Genomic DNA, 16,037 nt, shown 5'->3' on the forward strand with positions numbered 1-16,037 from the left:
CCCGCTCTTTTCCTTTCTACAGTCCATTGCTTTAAACGCCAAATAAAATACGGGAAGTGCAAGTGAGAAGATCAATGATCTCTTCTCTTGCTTAAAAACCTGCATTTTTTCTCCTTGACTCTGCTCTTATTTCCCAGAATCCTCCTACATTTGCTAAATCCTGATAGCATCTGTAGTTTGAAGACTGTGAGCAATCGGTTTCTGTTATGCCTTTGAACACGCACAGGAAGGCACTCAGATGCACATGATGATGATGACCACGTTGAGAGATGCTATCAGTTGTAAACAGATTTCTCAGCCACAAGACTCTGAGGGGCAGGGATGACTGTTCCTAAGAAAATCCCAGCAGCTTTGTCCCCATTCAATAACCATCTGTAGGAGAAAGTTGTAAGGAAGGAGAAAGCAAGATTGCAGGTGTTCACAGAATTTACAGCAGAGCTGGAAGGGTGGCAAACCAGTGGTGAGAAACTATTGATCTGTTGCAGAATGAAGCTGTTAGCGCTGCTGGAACAGGGTGGGGGATAGGCAATGGGTATCATCATGCTCACAGCTGTGAGGAATAATGGCACGCTATGTCTGTCATCTTCGGAACATTGGTACTCCTAACACTGTCAGATGTCTCTAAATATCACTTTTCAGTCTGCCTTCAGATTTTGTAAGGCACGCTCCACAAACAAAACTCCCCAAACAGATGCAGTTCAGGTGCTCATTATTTTGCACTATTATCATTATAAGCTTAATGAGATAGCGCCTTGATATTCCTGCATGATCTGGAGTCACTCAGCAACCAGTCTCCACTATGTCTTTGAACACCCACTAGTTATGAGATGACTACGGGCCAGTAACCAGGGCTCAGAGTTGCAAGATGCATCAAGCCGCGGGGATGATTACACCTCTGCAGCAGTTACTGCATCTATCTACAGTAGAAAATGGGGACAAATACAATGCAGTAATGACTGGAGTTCCCCAAGATGCAGAATCTACTTTCTCTCTCTAGGCTTCGTGCTGTGACAGGGCATCTCAGACTCTAACTTGTGCATTTCTTCAAAAATCTGTCCACATCCAAGGCCTCTGTAACAGCGTTCTAACGAGACGGAGGCAAGCAGAGACAGTAGCTTGATATTATCAGGATGAGAAAGATGCCCAGGCTGCAAAGCTGGCTAGTGCTACTGGCTGCAACGCTTGACAGCTTTCTGGGTGTGTTTTTTTCCCCCCTACTTTTGCCCCCTTTACCCATATGCTGTGGCAATCAATGCATATGTTGATGTTGCATTGGGGTTTGCAACTCGAGCTAGACCTTCAAGTCACTGGCATTCCTGGGATGGAGCTTGCTTAAGCAGGACTCTGAAGTGCCTGGCGCTTTGTTTCTGTTGACAGGTTTTAGGATGAAGATTTAGTTCTGCAAAATCACATTTGAAGTCATAATGGGATTGGTTCAGGACCAGGAAATTCTTTTTGGAGAAGTCTATTGCTCATATCACTTTAACTGGTCAGCTGTTGATTTTGTCCAGACTTGAGATTGAAAGTCCCAAAAAGTAAGACGTCTGAAGTGGCACTCAAGGGATCCTCTACCTGCTGGCACAAACTGCCTGCAATTCCCTTGAGACATCAGCTTACAGATTGACATTCCTATCCTTGAAGGTATGGGAGAGTTAGGATTTACAAACAGGTATTTTTCCTGTCTGACATTTTCCTAATGCGTGTCTATCACTGTCTGTGACTGCCTCATTCACAGGCATTGCTCTGTGTGAACAGATCACCTGAGGTCAAAAGAAGTTCGCTATATCTAACTTTTCTTTCAAATTAACAGTAACTATAGTTAGGTCTACAGTTAGAGCTCAGAAGTTGAGCTATGAAGAGAAGCAGCTTTGCTTTGAAACATCTGAAAGGAGGCAAGGCATAGCAGGAACACTCTGCCCTCCGGTTCATCAGCAAGGCAGAGGTGAGACAGTGCACATATGCCCTGTGGGTAATCATCAGCCAAAAATGTGCTGAACTCGAAAGGGCTACTGACGCTTGATGATGTGACCTTCCAAATTCTTTACTTCCTTTAATTATCATCACTTCTTAGCCCTAATTCTACTTAAGGAATTGATTATGAAAAGTTCTTAGGATTTCACATCAGTTTTCCCCTGCCTATTTAACCAGCTAACCTCCGCTCCTCTGGCAGTTCATCACTTTCTCATACTCCTTCGACTGAACATTTCAAGAGGTGAGAGAAAATAAAGGGGCATGACCATCATGAAGAAGATGGAACCACTCCCCCACCCCCCCTTCATTTTAGTGACTAATCCCCAAACCTCCCCATGAAGCTTGAGTGAGGTGTACAAATTCTGCTTTTCTTCTGCAGAAGACAGGCCATTCTTCCCGAGGCGTCAGGAAAACGGGGAAGGCATTCAAACAACTACGGGAAGCAGGGGCTACAGAGTGGCAAAATAGCTGGCAAAACTCAAATGCCAGCTTGCAATTCAAAGCATGCCAGGTGCTACCCTGTATTTTTTTGATATAGTACTTTATTACTTGCGTCTGACATCGTTCAAACTGAACTCTCTTCCTTGCACTTCCCTCTCCCTCCTAACCAACTCCTTTCAAACCTCCCTGACTCTCCCTCAGTGTTTGAATACTATAAGAAATGAACATAGGTCTCACCTGTGACTTTTTGTCTCGTTCCTTCAACAGACTGCACTTCCATAGGTTGAAACTCACAGGCTATCTGTTACCCTTTAGATAACATCTACTTCCATGAGATCACCGATAATTGGCTGGAAAATAGGAGACGCAGTCAGGCTGAGATCCTTATTTCTCACTCCATTAGTCTTTTTACTCTTCACAATGTTTTCTCTTAAAAGAAAACAAAAATATCTTTCAACAAAAAATTAACCACCAAAACCAGGGACTGGCTGATGAAAGGATGTCTAAAGCATGCAAAGATCTGGACTAACAGGTCTGAGCAAACTACCACATTATTTACATAGGTGCACTGATCACCATTGCCTAAAGTATGTCACCAGAATCAGAAAAGAGAGAAAGGGTCAATTTTATGGAATCTGTCAGGCGTGTTGCAAGTAACAGCTCATCCTTGTACCCCAAAAGTGTGTTCCTTATCTTTCTCTACTCAGAATCAGGTTTATGGATACTAATCTAGCCTAGCATAATTTCTGAAAACCAATGAAAGAAATTAAGCCTTGCAAAGAATACATAGTTGTATCAGTCCAAGTCCGGGTCTCAGACATCGGAGATACTTTGTTGACATACAAAATCCTTTTCAGGAAAATGTTAATGTTACACTTACCTGGAAAGGAAGCTTTACTCTGGCTTCTCCAAATGCTGGAGTCGAGCTTGTGGTACTCTACCTCTGACCACCCTCCCCTCATACCAGCTCAAATGATTACACCCCAGAAAAGTAATCCTACGTAACTGCAATTAATGTGCTTGTATTTTCTTCTGGCTTTTTAATTTCTGTTATGTAGGCAAATATATTCTAAGTAAAAACATTTAACTCACAGGAAAACTTCACATTGTGTCGCATGACTTAAAAAATCCCAAACTTATTAAAGAGCGGTAACTTAGAGTCATACTATGTATATTTTCAAAATCAAAAAGAATCCTGTTTCGGTTGAGTTCTGACTGATAAGCTGGGCAAAGTGTCTGCCACTGCTCAGACTGGAAGTTTTCTGCAAAATTTGTGGAAAATTTATGAGTTTTCAATTTGTTCTGTTTTTTTTTTTTTTTTTTTTTTCTGCTATTTATGCTTACGTTTTGGGCATATTCCAGTAGACTAACAATTGGTAAAGTATAAACATCCATTTTGGTATTAAACTGCTATGGAGAATATTAAGAAGTTTCCAGTACACCCACAGGAAAAAATCTGCTTCAGTGTGGACTGGTACAATCTCAATTGCCAAAGGTTGCACATGAGTGCATACATAAACACACACACACACACCACACACACACACACACACACACACACACCACACACACACACACACACACACCACACACACACAGAGAAACAATACACGGGTGAGAATGAACTTTAAGAAGCAGCTTGAGAAAAAAAACCCTGAAGTGACCAATCATTAATTCAAAATACGGACAGCTTTCAATAGTAGCACAACCTCTAATGTGATACTTTCCTGTGTATTTTATCATTTGTCAAGCCTTCCAGACCTTCTCATTCAAACATATAACTAATACCATTAATTTGTTACAGCATTTTTTAATTCTTTTTGGAAGTGCAGCATATGTACGTCTTCTAATTTTTTTATACCATACATATCTCATTCTAAACTTAGAGATTTCCATAGTTGTCATTAAAAAGCACGTAGACAAAATATTTTATGGTATCTATAATAAATGCAAAGAAATCAATACAAACAAAACTTGGCTTAGCAAACTGTACATACATAAATATGTCCTCTGTTTTTCAACTTGACATTCAACATTTTTCCTCATAAAACCTTTTAAGATCTTATTTATTACATCCATTTTTTTTTAAACCTTAAAAAAGTGCTTCTCAGATTTACACCTTGTGCATCCAAAGCAAAAGTTAGAACACCATGCCCGAAACAGAAACCACGGGGAATAATACATTGCCATACAAGATCCTTTAAAATTGTATGTTACAAATGCTCTAACCAATGCTAAAGAAATTTTATTTTGTATACTGTAGATACTGAGAGGGTTTATAACAAAGACTGGCTAATGGCTCATTTAGAGCAGCACACGGGAAAGGATCTACAGTATCAAGTCCTTGGCTATGCATAGTACAGGGCAATGACCTGGCTATAAAGTGGCTAAAAGATCCAGAATGCTGGACAGAAGGACATTTCCCTCATACACATCACATCCTCCTCAGTACCCAGGATGCGAGTATTGAAATGATGCTACTCAGGTAATACGTTGTGCAGCTTGATACTGATACACTGATGCGTTACTAGCTGAGTGCCAGCAGAGAATGATACGGACACAGCAGTGGTTACAGCAGGTAGGTAAAGCTGCCACAATGAATTCTGACACCCTTTAAAGCCACCCTGCCTCCCAGCTAGCACTCCAGCAAGGTCACCTGCTGTCTCATGAGTCTCCTTCATAATGGAGGTGGACCATTCACGTATTTTAGCATGGGGTGGAAAGAGCGGGCAAAGTTGTTGGCCATAGCACAGCTGTAGTCCTCCTTGGTCATTGGCACCAGGCAAGCCAGCCCGATCAGGAGCAGCAAGAGGAGCTGAAGTGGCAGAGCAGCTCTGAGGACTCTGAGGAAGAAGGACGGGCGCTGCCATGTTGGCCCGGCCTCAGAAGGGCAGGAACCTGAGCCACTTCTTGTGGACCTGAGAAGAGAGGATGGGCAGGTGAACACACTAAAACATCACTGCAGCAGAAGTTGCCTTCGGGCACTCAGCCTTCCCTGAAGGCTGGTTTACAATTTGTACAGACTTTGACTGACAACTGCGGAGGTATTTTTCACTGAACATGCTATTTCCCCTAACACCCTTAAGAGAACCCATATTTCTAGACTGGGTAGGAAAACACCAAATGATCACAATAGAATGGGCTTTGTGACCTCACAGACCCTTCATCAATTACGGGGAAGACTCTCCACTTAAAGCGCTGCGCTCTAGAGAAGGGGAAAATAAAAGGTGGGCCATACCTGTCACATGTGTTCAATGCCTCCTTGTTTAAAATGGCAGTTGCATTTGGTTTGAAGAAGTTTCTACATTCATTTCTGTACATAGTATCCGCAAGGGTATAACGCAGTAAGATTCAGTTACATCAATCTTCAATTAATTAATACAATATGCGGGCAACGGGGACTCATTTTCTACAAAGTACATTGTATTTTGAATCTTGCACTGAATCAGCAGTTAAAATCTGTTTGCTGAACTGACTTGACACCATCACCTTCTGAGTGATTTTATCCCTTGTGTCTATGGATCTGACTTGAAATGGCACATATCTATCACATGTCTATGGGAGAGGTAAGACCTAACACAAGCATTTCCAATGGCACACTTCAAATTAAGCACAAAAATCCGATCTATTTTTTAATGAAGGATAAAGACATAGACTTCACATTTTCCTTTTTGAATGGAACTGTCAGAGCTCTAATATACGGATGACAGGTTTTGAGATAAGTGGATGACTGAAAAGAGTGATTATGCAAGGCAAAGTCTGAGGGTCTTAGTGTGCTAACTAAATGGCATGGGGAAAATTGTAAAAAAATTGTATTTCAGCATGAGCCAAAAGTGTAACAACTTAGAGCCTTCAAATAATTTGCTACAAGAACTCTTTCATTAAGACATTAGGTCATGAATTTTGTCTTGGACACGTTGCTCTAAAACATCTTTGTCACTGCTATGATTATGAAGCCCCATAAAATCTATGGTTTGTTAGGGTTTAAGAGAAATATGCTTTTAAGGATGGATTTAGTCTCAACTTGAAGGTGTGGGAGATCAGGCTACTTGGCTGAGGTCAAATGCTCCCCAATAAAGCAAGTAGGGGGTGATGGTTCCTTAGTGTCTCCTTGCCTTCCCCTTGTCCTTTTGATCCTGTCTCCCAGATAAATCTGAACCTGTGTGAGAAAGCATGCAAAACCCAAAATAACATCTTCATAACTATGCCAGGCTTGGCAAGGGTCCTCTTCCCACATGTTCAGAAAAGAAGTCTCTCTAAACTGGAGATTATTTTTATTGTCTGGGTCATACGTTTGTATCATCCCTCTATGAAGACTTCAAGAAAGACAGACAGATTTGGTAAAGTTTAGATGACCAACAGATACATAAACACTCAGGTATGCTAAATGATTAACTTGACCTAAATATCCCAGGAAGGAGTGATGATCAAAACATCAGATCGCACGTTGTTTAAATCCACATTATTGTAGCCCAGATGGCAAGCTGCTTATCGCATAATGTAAGATCACATATTATAAAGAACATATTGAAAGGATATGGCACATTTAACAGCATCAGAGCATTCCATATTAAATTTCAATTAGATCAGGGCTTCTACTGTCCGAGAATGCCAAGACAGAAAGTTAATGGACTGAGGTAGGAACAAAGGGAACAAGGAGTGCTTAATTACCTTCCAAGCATTTGATTGCACAGTCTACCTATTTACAAGGCTCTCATTGTACGAATGTTGTTAATCCCAATCAAAAAAGGCCACATTTCTGCAGTTGGTAACTACTGTTCGATAATGCACAAAGTCTGAATTTTCTTCATTGACTCAGAGTTACTCCAGGGCAATGCTGGGTGTCAGGAGGGGAATTTCCAAAAAGCGGAATCAAAAGGGAGCAGGCAAAGTTAGCATCAAATTTTTCTTTTCTTTTCCTATGGCTTTAGCAGCACAATCCAGCACTTTTTGCTTTGTGTTTTACCAAAAAAAAAAACCAAAAAAAAAAGAAGAAAAAGTGTATGTGTAAGTTGTATGGCTGACCTAAACAAGGAACACAAACTTTCTTTCAAAAAACAGTTCATGGCAAAGTTTTTCAAAACACTTTTTCTGCAGTGAAGAGGGTGTTGAGGAATAGTTTCTAATACTGCATGGAAACAATTCAACAATCAAATAATGAAACATTATGAAAACATCTTCAGAGGGGGTGTTCTAAAAAGTTCGACTGCTGTACTGCCTGTGTTTGTTGCAGGTACACGTCTGTAATTTACATAATTGCCTGCAAAACGGAATGGCTCAGCTTAGAGTGTTGGTAAGGAGAGATGGGTAAAAATATACATTGTTAATAAAAAAGGCTCACTGTTCATAAGGGCCAGAACTCGTATTTACTCCAGCAGGAGAAGAGAAAGCTGAAGCATTATATGCCACTTTGGAGAAAAATGTAATGTCTTTTTCTTGAGCTTGCATCTCTAGCTGTCTCTCTTCTGACTGCTTCACCACGTGTCACTCTGGCCCCTGTTTGAGAGGGGAAGGAAGGAAGGCCATCTGCTACTCGTTCCATACAAAATTCCTACTAACTAGATAAAAGGCAGAGGCACAGCTGCAGACCTGGCCAACAGTAAGCTTCTTCACATCAAGGTATCTCATAAATTAACCTAAGAAGTGCAAGCAATAGTTACCCTTACTTTGGGAGCCTGTAATGTTGGTGAAATTGGAACTCTCTCCTAAGCATTTCAAGAGAGGAGAAGCTAATTTACCAGCCTATAGATCAGATGGGCAAAGTGAACTTTAATTTCAGCTCAGACGAGTACCTTATTTTAAAGATGACCTTTTTTTTTCTTTTCAAGGAAAATATGGTTCAAGTAATCTATCTGTATTGCAGTAAACATCTGAAAGATTGTAACAGAGGAATTTATCATTCAAGCGAAACTGATAGAAATAAATAAAGTGAGTTAATGGGGAAATGACTAACGGAATGCAGACAACAGGCTTATACTGGAAGAGGCACTGCTGGGCTAGTAGGATGTTATTTCTGGAGTTAATCAAGGATGAGTCTTGATGTAATATCTTTATGAAAAGGCTATGGCACAAAGTATAAGAACAGCAAATTTCATTTGTACGATGACAGAAGTTGGAAGTCTTTGCACATACAAAATAGGATTGGCTCCTTGCACAGAAAAAGCTGCATGAATCCAATAGGTTTGAGAAGTAGCTCAAGGAGTTTAAGATTATAATACGTAAGGTAGCAATAAAAACTTCTGCTATAAATTTGGGAGTTCACACTCTGATGATAACGAAGAGAATCTAGAGCTGTTTGACACGCAATAGCCACAAACCAATAACGTGGCTTGTGAATAGCTGTGAAAAGGGACAAAAGAAATTTTAAAGTATATTCCAGTTCAAGATTTCCAGAAGAGAAAAGGGGTTGTTTTAATGATGTTCTACAAGGCACTAGTCAGATCTCACTTGGAGCAGTTTGTATCATTTTGGTTAACATCCTTTTGCAAGATGAATTCAAACTGACACAAGTTTAAGGAGGATCGGGGGGGGGGGGAAGTATTTTTCTCCTATGGAGGAAATAAAGAACGCAGCTTACCAATATAAAGCCTGAGAGATACTAAAACTACTCCATAAAATAGTGCAGAACAGACAGAAAGAAGAGTGAACACTTGTTAAAGGAAGGGAGAATGTTTGTGCAAACCCAAATGATTACATCTAACCGTGGATATATTCAAGGTGGAAATTATTGTACTTCCAGATAATCAGAGAAATTAAATTTAATAATGAACCTCTAATAGACTTTTTGTTCCCACTGATTCCAATTTTTTAAAGATGGAGATGGCTAGAGTTATGAAGGAGAAGGTATGATGCTCTACCCACAAGAGCAGGCAACAACTCCTCTTGGCGGCCTAAGACTCTCTAGGGGCGGCCTTGCTTGGCTGCGTTCTGACTTCGATTCTCTCCCTAGCAATCAGCATCACATCACCCCAACCTCAGATTTGGCTTACCCTGTAAGAAGATGAATACGCCCATTTCAAAGGCAGTTAAATATGAAGTTTAAGTAACAAGCTTTAAGTAAGAGTGCGGGAGATAATTGGGAGAAGAACCACGGCAAGCCAAGCCTAAGCCTCGTGTTTGAGATACTGGCAATGACTGCCATTTTGTGGCCAAAGGCACGGAGAGTGCTGTGGCCTAGTCTGTTCCAGGAACGGCAAGTGACCTTTAAAGATCCGCTAGTCATTTGGGGAGGCTTGGGGAGAGCAGGAAATGGAGCTTGGCACTGTGGCACCAAGATTTGAATAGAGCTGCTCAAGAGAGACAATATAAACAACTCTGAGCAAACTGAACCACTATTTTAATCTTTTTAACATTTTAATCACTTCAAAAAATTCCACAGGCACAGATCCAGGTGTGCATTTACAACAGCTCTATTAAACTGATGAAGAAAGAGGAGTTGCTTCATAGATTTGCTTTTCCCACTTAGCACACGATTACTAATACCTGCTGAATGAGCCTTTAGTTAAATCCACAACGTGACATCTAGTTTAAGGTTGTACCTTGCCGAGCATCACACTATGTATGCTTGTCTTTTTGTTGTGATAATGGGGAAGGCAAAATGATATCACACTTGTTATACACAAAACACAGCCCCTCTAATTTTTAAATGAACTTTCCTTCACAATGTCCTATATGACAAACCTTTTAAAATTGACTTTAGCTCTCCTGTATAATAAACTTTAACAGGGTTTGCTGATCCAGTGCAAGATCAAACACAAAGTACTCTGATCAGAGGCATGTCAAAATATTAAAGAACACAGTGACAGCTTGTACCGCTTTATCAGTTAAAACCACATTATACATCAACCACAACCTGTCTGGCTTGCGCATTTGATTAAGTTTCCTATTCAGCAGTGACTCATTCGTATTCCATGCTTGTCTGAATGACAAATTGAACATTGTGTTGTACTGCTACAAGATGTGTTAATAAACAGTGCTGGAAAGACTTGATCTGAAAGGTGCCGCACCAATGCCACTGCTAGAATAGAGGCTGATCTCAAAGCTGCGAAGCGTTGCTAGCTGCGTTTTGAGCCAGCGGCTCGCACCTACTACCAGAAACCTTCTCAAAAGATTGGCAGAAGTGGTCTGACTATGCAGGAGAGTGGAAGGGTGCACACAATACGTTTCTTGAGTACAACGGTGCTACTGCAAGCATGCTGATCTGCTGAAGACATCCTCCATTCCTCCTAGCTGTTACTGGCTGCAGAGTAAAGCCCCACTCCTCCCTTTTCCCACTCCCTGTAAGAAACAAAATACCAAGCTTCATAGCAGACTGGAGCTGGAAAAATTAATTCGCTTTCTCCATCAGAGAGAACGATGGAGTCACCTCTATAGGTGACATATGTCACCTATTTTCTGTGTGGTTTCCTTACATTTCAAAGAAAAAAAATAATCCCTAAAAATGAGGCAGCTTCTTAGTGCCAGTGGAAGCGGTGAAAGGTACTCCACCTGTTCTACCGTCTATGCTATGTAGCAACTATGCCACTTTACTCACAGTCACTAACTACATGTATAAAGCAAACTTTTTTTTAAAGAAGTGTTGATGTAAACGTCTACATGGTAAGTAGTTTTATTCTTTATTACATTTATTTTTGAGAATAGTTTTGCTGAAAAAAGCCTTGGTTTTGCTCATGAAAAAATTAATACACTTAAGGTATTTTTTTTCTGCTTGGTTATTGCTCAATCACTGTATTCAATCTAGTGTTGCCTTCTTGCCAACATCAAATCTTTCACTTTAACAGGAATTATTTTGAAAATGAATTATTTAATTTCAGATATATAGAGAATAAATGAGATTTAGGACTTAACTGTAAGAACAAATATATTTTCATCATGCTTTCTGATTAGTTTAGGTGTTGCAATGCATAAGACGCTTAAATGGCAAAAATATCCTCCTTATACATATTGGCCTGCTCACATAGGTTTGTTGTTTTGTTTGGTTTTTTTAACTTCATAACTCTAGAAGCTAGTGAACTGATCAGTGAAAGAGTGAAGGTAGACACATCACACTGACAACAACAAAGAATGCAGAAGCACTGTTAGCTGCAGAGATGACAGGTTGCTGGAGACAAGGTGGAAAGCAAAAAGCTGTAGCTGCAAGCCTGCTCTCTACTGGTCAGACAGAGATGGGGCAGTGCTGCTCCCAGAGCAATACATGGATGCAAGCACTTGGCAAGAGTCATGGCAATGTTAGCGCGTTATATTGCGGTTGTCTAAGGAGGGGAAAGTGATTGCAAGTCTCAAAACCCTCAAGTCCTGACTTTTAATTTTGAGCCTGAAGTACTGAAAACCCACAAACTGAACAAAACATTTCAGAGGGAAAAAAAAAAAAAAAAGAAAGAAAGAAAAAGGTGTTAGTGTGTCTCATCCAGATCTGTGGGTTTTGTGAATTCTAGAATATGGTATTGGCCTATCACCTGCCTTAGTTTAATATCTAGAGGTAAAGAGGATGATAAAAAGTGTTTGCCATGAACCTACTGGCATTTCTGTTAAATCATGCCAAAATAAAATAATCATTAATTATCATGAGTGTAAACTCATCCTGATCAGGCGTATGAAAAATAAATGTCGACTACACGGCATTCCTGGGAAGCAAAAGCTGTAGGTGTTGAAGGATTAGCCAGTATTGCTATTTAACAAAGAATTTGAAGGAATTGAGAGCCCCTTTTGCCAAACTATTAACAAAAGGGAAGTCTTCACTTGTTTAAGTCCTGGCCACCTGACGGAGTCGGTGTGGACAGAGAAGAGTCACGGCCAATTTCCATCATCCTCTTGGGGTTCTAGAACAGAGTGCGGAAACCAGGAGAATAAGGTACCTGCTATGTGGACTGCTGACAGAGGGTCCAGGCTGTGAGAGACTACATTTGCCCCGTGGCTGTTTGCAATGAACAGGGGGTAAAGAAAGAAGAATGTTCAGTCCAGGCAAATAAAGACAAGCTACTGATGAAACTAAATTAAAAGTGCAGCAAAGGAAACATAAAAAAATTAAAATAATCAAATGAAGTGACCAATACCCATGAACCAAGGAAACTGGCTTTTCTTTGTGCCTAGCTGAGTATGGAAATGATTTGAACAAAGACAGTGAACTTGAAAGTAACAGTTTAGTCATTACATTTACGAACAGTAGCTCTGGATTTTTTTAAAAAATCACTAGAAATTTAGCACAAATAATTTGTAATAGAAATAAAAAAAATTAATTGAGTTGAATATGGGCAAATACAGATATTTCAAAATTCAAATGCAGCAAAATTAATATTCTCAAGGAAAAAAGGTCCAAGGGTCTCCTTTGACGAGTCTGGCCTCTTCTACACCCCCATCCCCACCACAATTTTGAAGGCCAAATAACTGTAGGTGCATTCCTGCACTCACAACTATTTGCTGGAATATTTAATGCCATTAGGTGATTATAATTATGATTTTATTTTTGGTATTAGTATTTATTCATTTAGCATCAGTATACTTGGCACCAAAATTCTAAACAACATCACTTAAGTCTCCAAAATTGTGGGTGCAAAAACCAGAAGTTTGTAAACCAGACCCAAGGAATCATACAACTTATCTACACATTATGGATAAAAATGAAAAAAGTAGTCACGTACATAAACACTAATAAATTAGAGATAGACAAATGCTTATTAAAATGTTAAGATGAAACTTATTATAATTCTACATACTCTTTAGACAAAGATTTTATGGTAAAATACTTCTCCATTTCCTGTAATAGCCAGGCATTCTCCAGTTACATCTGTGATATCAGAGCTTTTATTAGTTATTTAAGTTTAAATTTAAAAGATAAAAGCATTGACCTCTGAAATAAAATGTTAAGGTTTACATTCTTTCTCCTTTTGAAAAGCCAGTATTCCTTTACATTCTCATACTAGCATCTAAAAGGAAACTAGTGAATGTAAAAAAAAAAAAAAAATAAAAAAGAAAATCAATTTCAAGAGCCATAAAATTTATGAAGACAGAACTCAGAGTCTTTACAAAAAGTGCAAATGGAAAAAAAAACACCAAAACCAACCTGATTGTTTTAAGAACTAAGGAAAAGAAGCAAAGTAATTAACCAATAGAATTGCAGAAAAAGACAAAATAATTGCAGTTCCATTTTGGGCTCAGAGTATGGAAGTGTTAAGTACTAGGCATGTATTGCTACATTTCTTGAATTTTGTGCCAGCGATGTAACTAGACAACTCCAGAGTTGCCATCATAGCCATTGATTAGGTCCTGTGGAACTAGCTGTTTTGAACAATGTTTTATGCCCTTCAGCTCTACTTAGCCATTCATCCAAAGCCTCAATAAGACCATCTGCAACCTTCATCAGAAACGACAGGAAAACCTTATTGAGCTTCTGGATGAAGCAGCTCTGAAGAGAAGGCCAAACAGAAATGGAGGACTGATTATACCAGACAAGACCAGACTTTGGGGTGCTGCCATCACTAGAGCAAAATACAAGAGACACGACATGCCATACCATGGTAAACCAACCACACTGACAGCCCTGGTTTTAGATAGTATTTACCACTTCTGATTTCATGCAGGATGGGATATGCAGCAGGGTTGGGGAAAGCAGCCGTGTTTTGTTCTTGGTTTATGCCATTTCCTTTCCTATTATGTGAGAAGGGGGGCCTTCCAGCTGGCTAGAGCTACTGTAGACATCTACTGCTCCCACCCAGGAGGTGGCAGAAAATATGACATGAAATTACCGTTCTCTGTCTGCTTGGAGTGCTTCTTCCAGATACAGGACTCACTGAGCCCGATGTGTCTAATTCATCAGCAGAGGACCATGAGGACAATTCCTAAAGTTCAGAAGGAATGGAGCTCAGAAATACACCAACTAGCTGTTCAGGTAAGCAAACTAAAAAAAATCCTGAGTGAAATCCCAGCAGAGTTATTTCCAAAGCAAATAAAATAAACCAGTCAAATTTTGTTACCAAATTTTATAAGACTAAAGCATTACATGTTTTCTCTGCATGCCCTGAATAAAAAGAAAAGCAAACAGGTGGTTAAAACTTAATTGCTTTAGGTGACACTTTTTACGCCAAAGTCAATAACAGGGGAGAAGCCACTTGCTCTTTATTGGCCTTTAATTACAACAAGAGGTTGGTACCACCAAGATTTTACTTAAACAGGCAGCAATCCACCAGAAGGAGAGAAGAGCTGAGTTCTCATGCCTGATGCACTCTGCTAATCCAAATTAAAATTAACTAAAGGAGAACCTTGAAATCTTTACTTTATACCTGTCAGTGTTGGTGAAGATGTATGCATAACTCCCTCTCAAATACCCGGAGATACAAGATAATTTGAAAAGATTTGGAGTACAGCTCAAAGCTCAGAGGGCACTATGATAGATTTGTTAACCTATCACAGAATTTATTTATGCCTTTTTATTTTTTCTCCTCTCTGACAGTGTGAGCATTATCTTCCTTTCCAGTGACAACTGACACACTGTAATTTTCAGTACTGCAACTAGAATAATTATCTCATATACTTTGCCAGTTGACTGAATCAGTAATGGCAGGATAAACAAACCAAGATGTTCAATACTTATTGCAACACCAAATAGCAAGAAATTACTAGATTAAAAAAAGCCTCCAAATCACAAAATAGATGTTTACATTGTGAAGTGCAAGATTACTTTATGATATTCAATATTACATGTGTTCCATCTTGATAAGTATTACAAACAACAGAAACAGTGCAGCCAACAGCACTTATCAGAGAAAGACAGTCAAAACAGTGGGAAACGTGTGCCCAGCAAACAGCAAGGAATAAAAAGACATGACTTACCAGTTGACTACTTGAAATGTCTAGAATTTTCTCTAGATCTTTAATATGACGTGTGACCTCTTTCAAGAGGACCTTCAGTCTGTTTCCAATGACATGCACCTTTTCTTTGGCTTCAAGACAGTCCTTGCCTTCAGCGTTGACTAGCAATTGGCAGGACATGTCTTGCAGTGATGCCACCTTCAGCTGAGACTCCAGCAGTTCACGTCTGATTTGCTGTTGCCAAGGCAAGCATCAGATTATTTTAATGGAAGTTAAACAAAAAACAAACAAAAAAAAAAAAAAAAGGAAAAAAGCTAGAACTCACAAAGCTGGACATTTGAAATTAACGAAATGGAAAGAAAAGAGAAGCAATAAAAAATTCTGCTCTGACAGGAAGATAGACAGCAACTTAGCAGTTGTCTGAGATTTTAAATCACAAATGCTACTAACAGAATTGAGTAGTGTTCCCCACCAAAGTAAAGTTAGTTACTGACGTTGGTCCCACAGTTGTGTGTTAACGTGCAATGTACAATGCTAACCCTCAGAAGAAAGATAAATCTGATGAGGTGTTTTTCTGATGATGTATTCTGGGAGAGAAAAGGGTGATTACAGCCCTACCATTAGAAGTCTGTGATGATCCTGCAGCGTTTCTGAGTCCAGGTTTGGATTGATAGGCACAATCTCATTTTTTCTTCTGTCAATATTCTCTAACCATAGCAGCAAACCATGGCTCATTTCATGGAAATCCTGCAAGTAATGAGTGATTAATTTAATAGCATAGCAGAAAATTCCAGTCAAATTCAGGTTTTTTAGCTTATCCT

The 16,037-nt window shown here is 39.5% G+C and overlaps 1 protein-coding gene across 3 annotated transcripts in view; it reads right to left on the reverse strand.

Moving 5' to 3' along the window:
* Nucleotides 1-4,337: 4,337 nt before the first annotated feature.
* The window catches only part of SYNE1 (spectrin repeat containing nuclear envelope protein 1), a gene marked incomplete at its 5' end in the record, with an annotated part of 264,160 nt that continues 252,460 nt past the window's right edge, over nt 4,338-16,037 (reverse strand). For all 3 annotated transcript variants that reach the window (XM_082481847.1, XM_082481848.1, XM_082481849.1), the window contains 5 exons: nt 4,338-5,330; nt 12,267-12,325; nt 14,154-14,246; nt 15,238-15,450; nt 15,835-15,963. In XM_082481847.1, coding sequence (XP_082337973.1) covers nt 5,090-5,330; nt 12,267-12,325; nt 14,154-14,246; nt 15,238-15,450; nt 15,835-15,963 — 735 coding nt within the window. In that variant the 3' untranslated portion in view covers nt 4,338-5,089. The remainder of the gene's footprint in view (nt 5,331-12,266; nt 12,326-14,153; nt 14,247-15,237; nt 15,451-15,834; nt 15,964-16,037) is intronic.

This window comes from Vanellus vanellus (genome assembly GCF_965231255.1).
Source record: "Vanellus vanellus genome assembly, chromosome: 3".
NCBI classification, from domain to species: Eukaryota; Metazoa; Chordata; class Aves; order Charadriiformes; family Charadriidae; genus Vanellus; species Vanellus vanellus.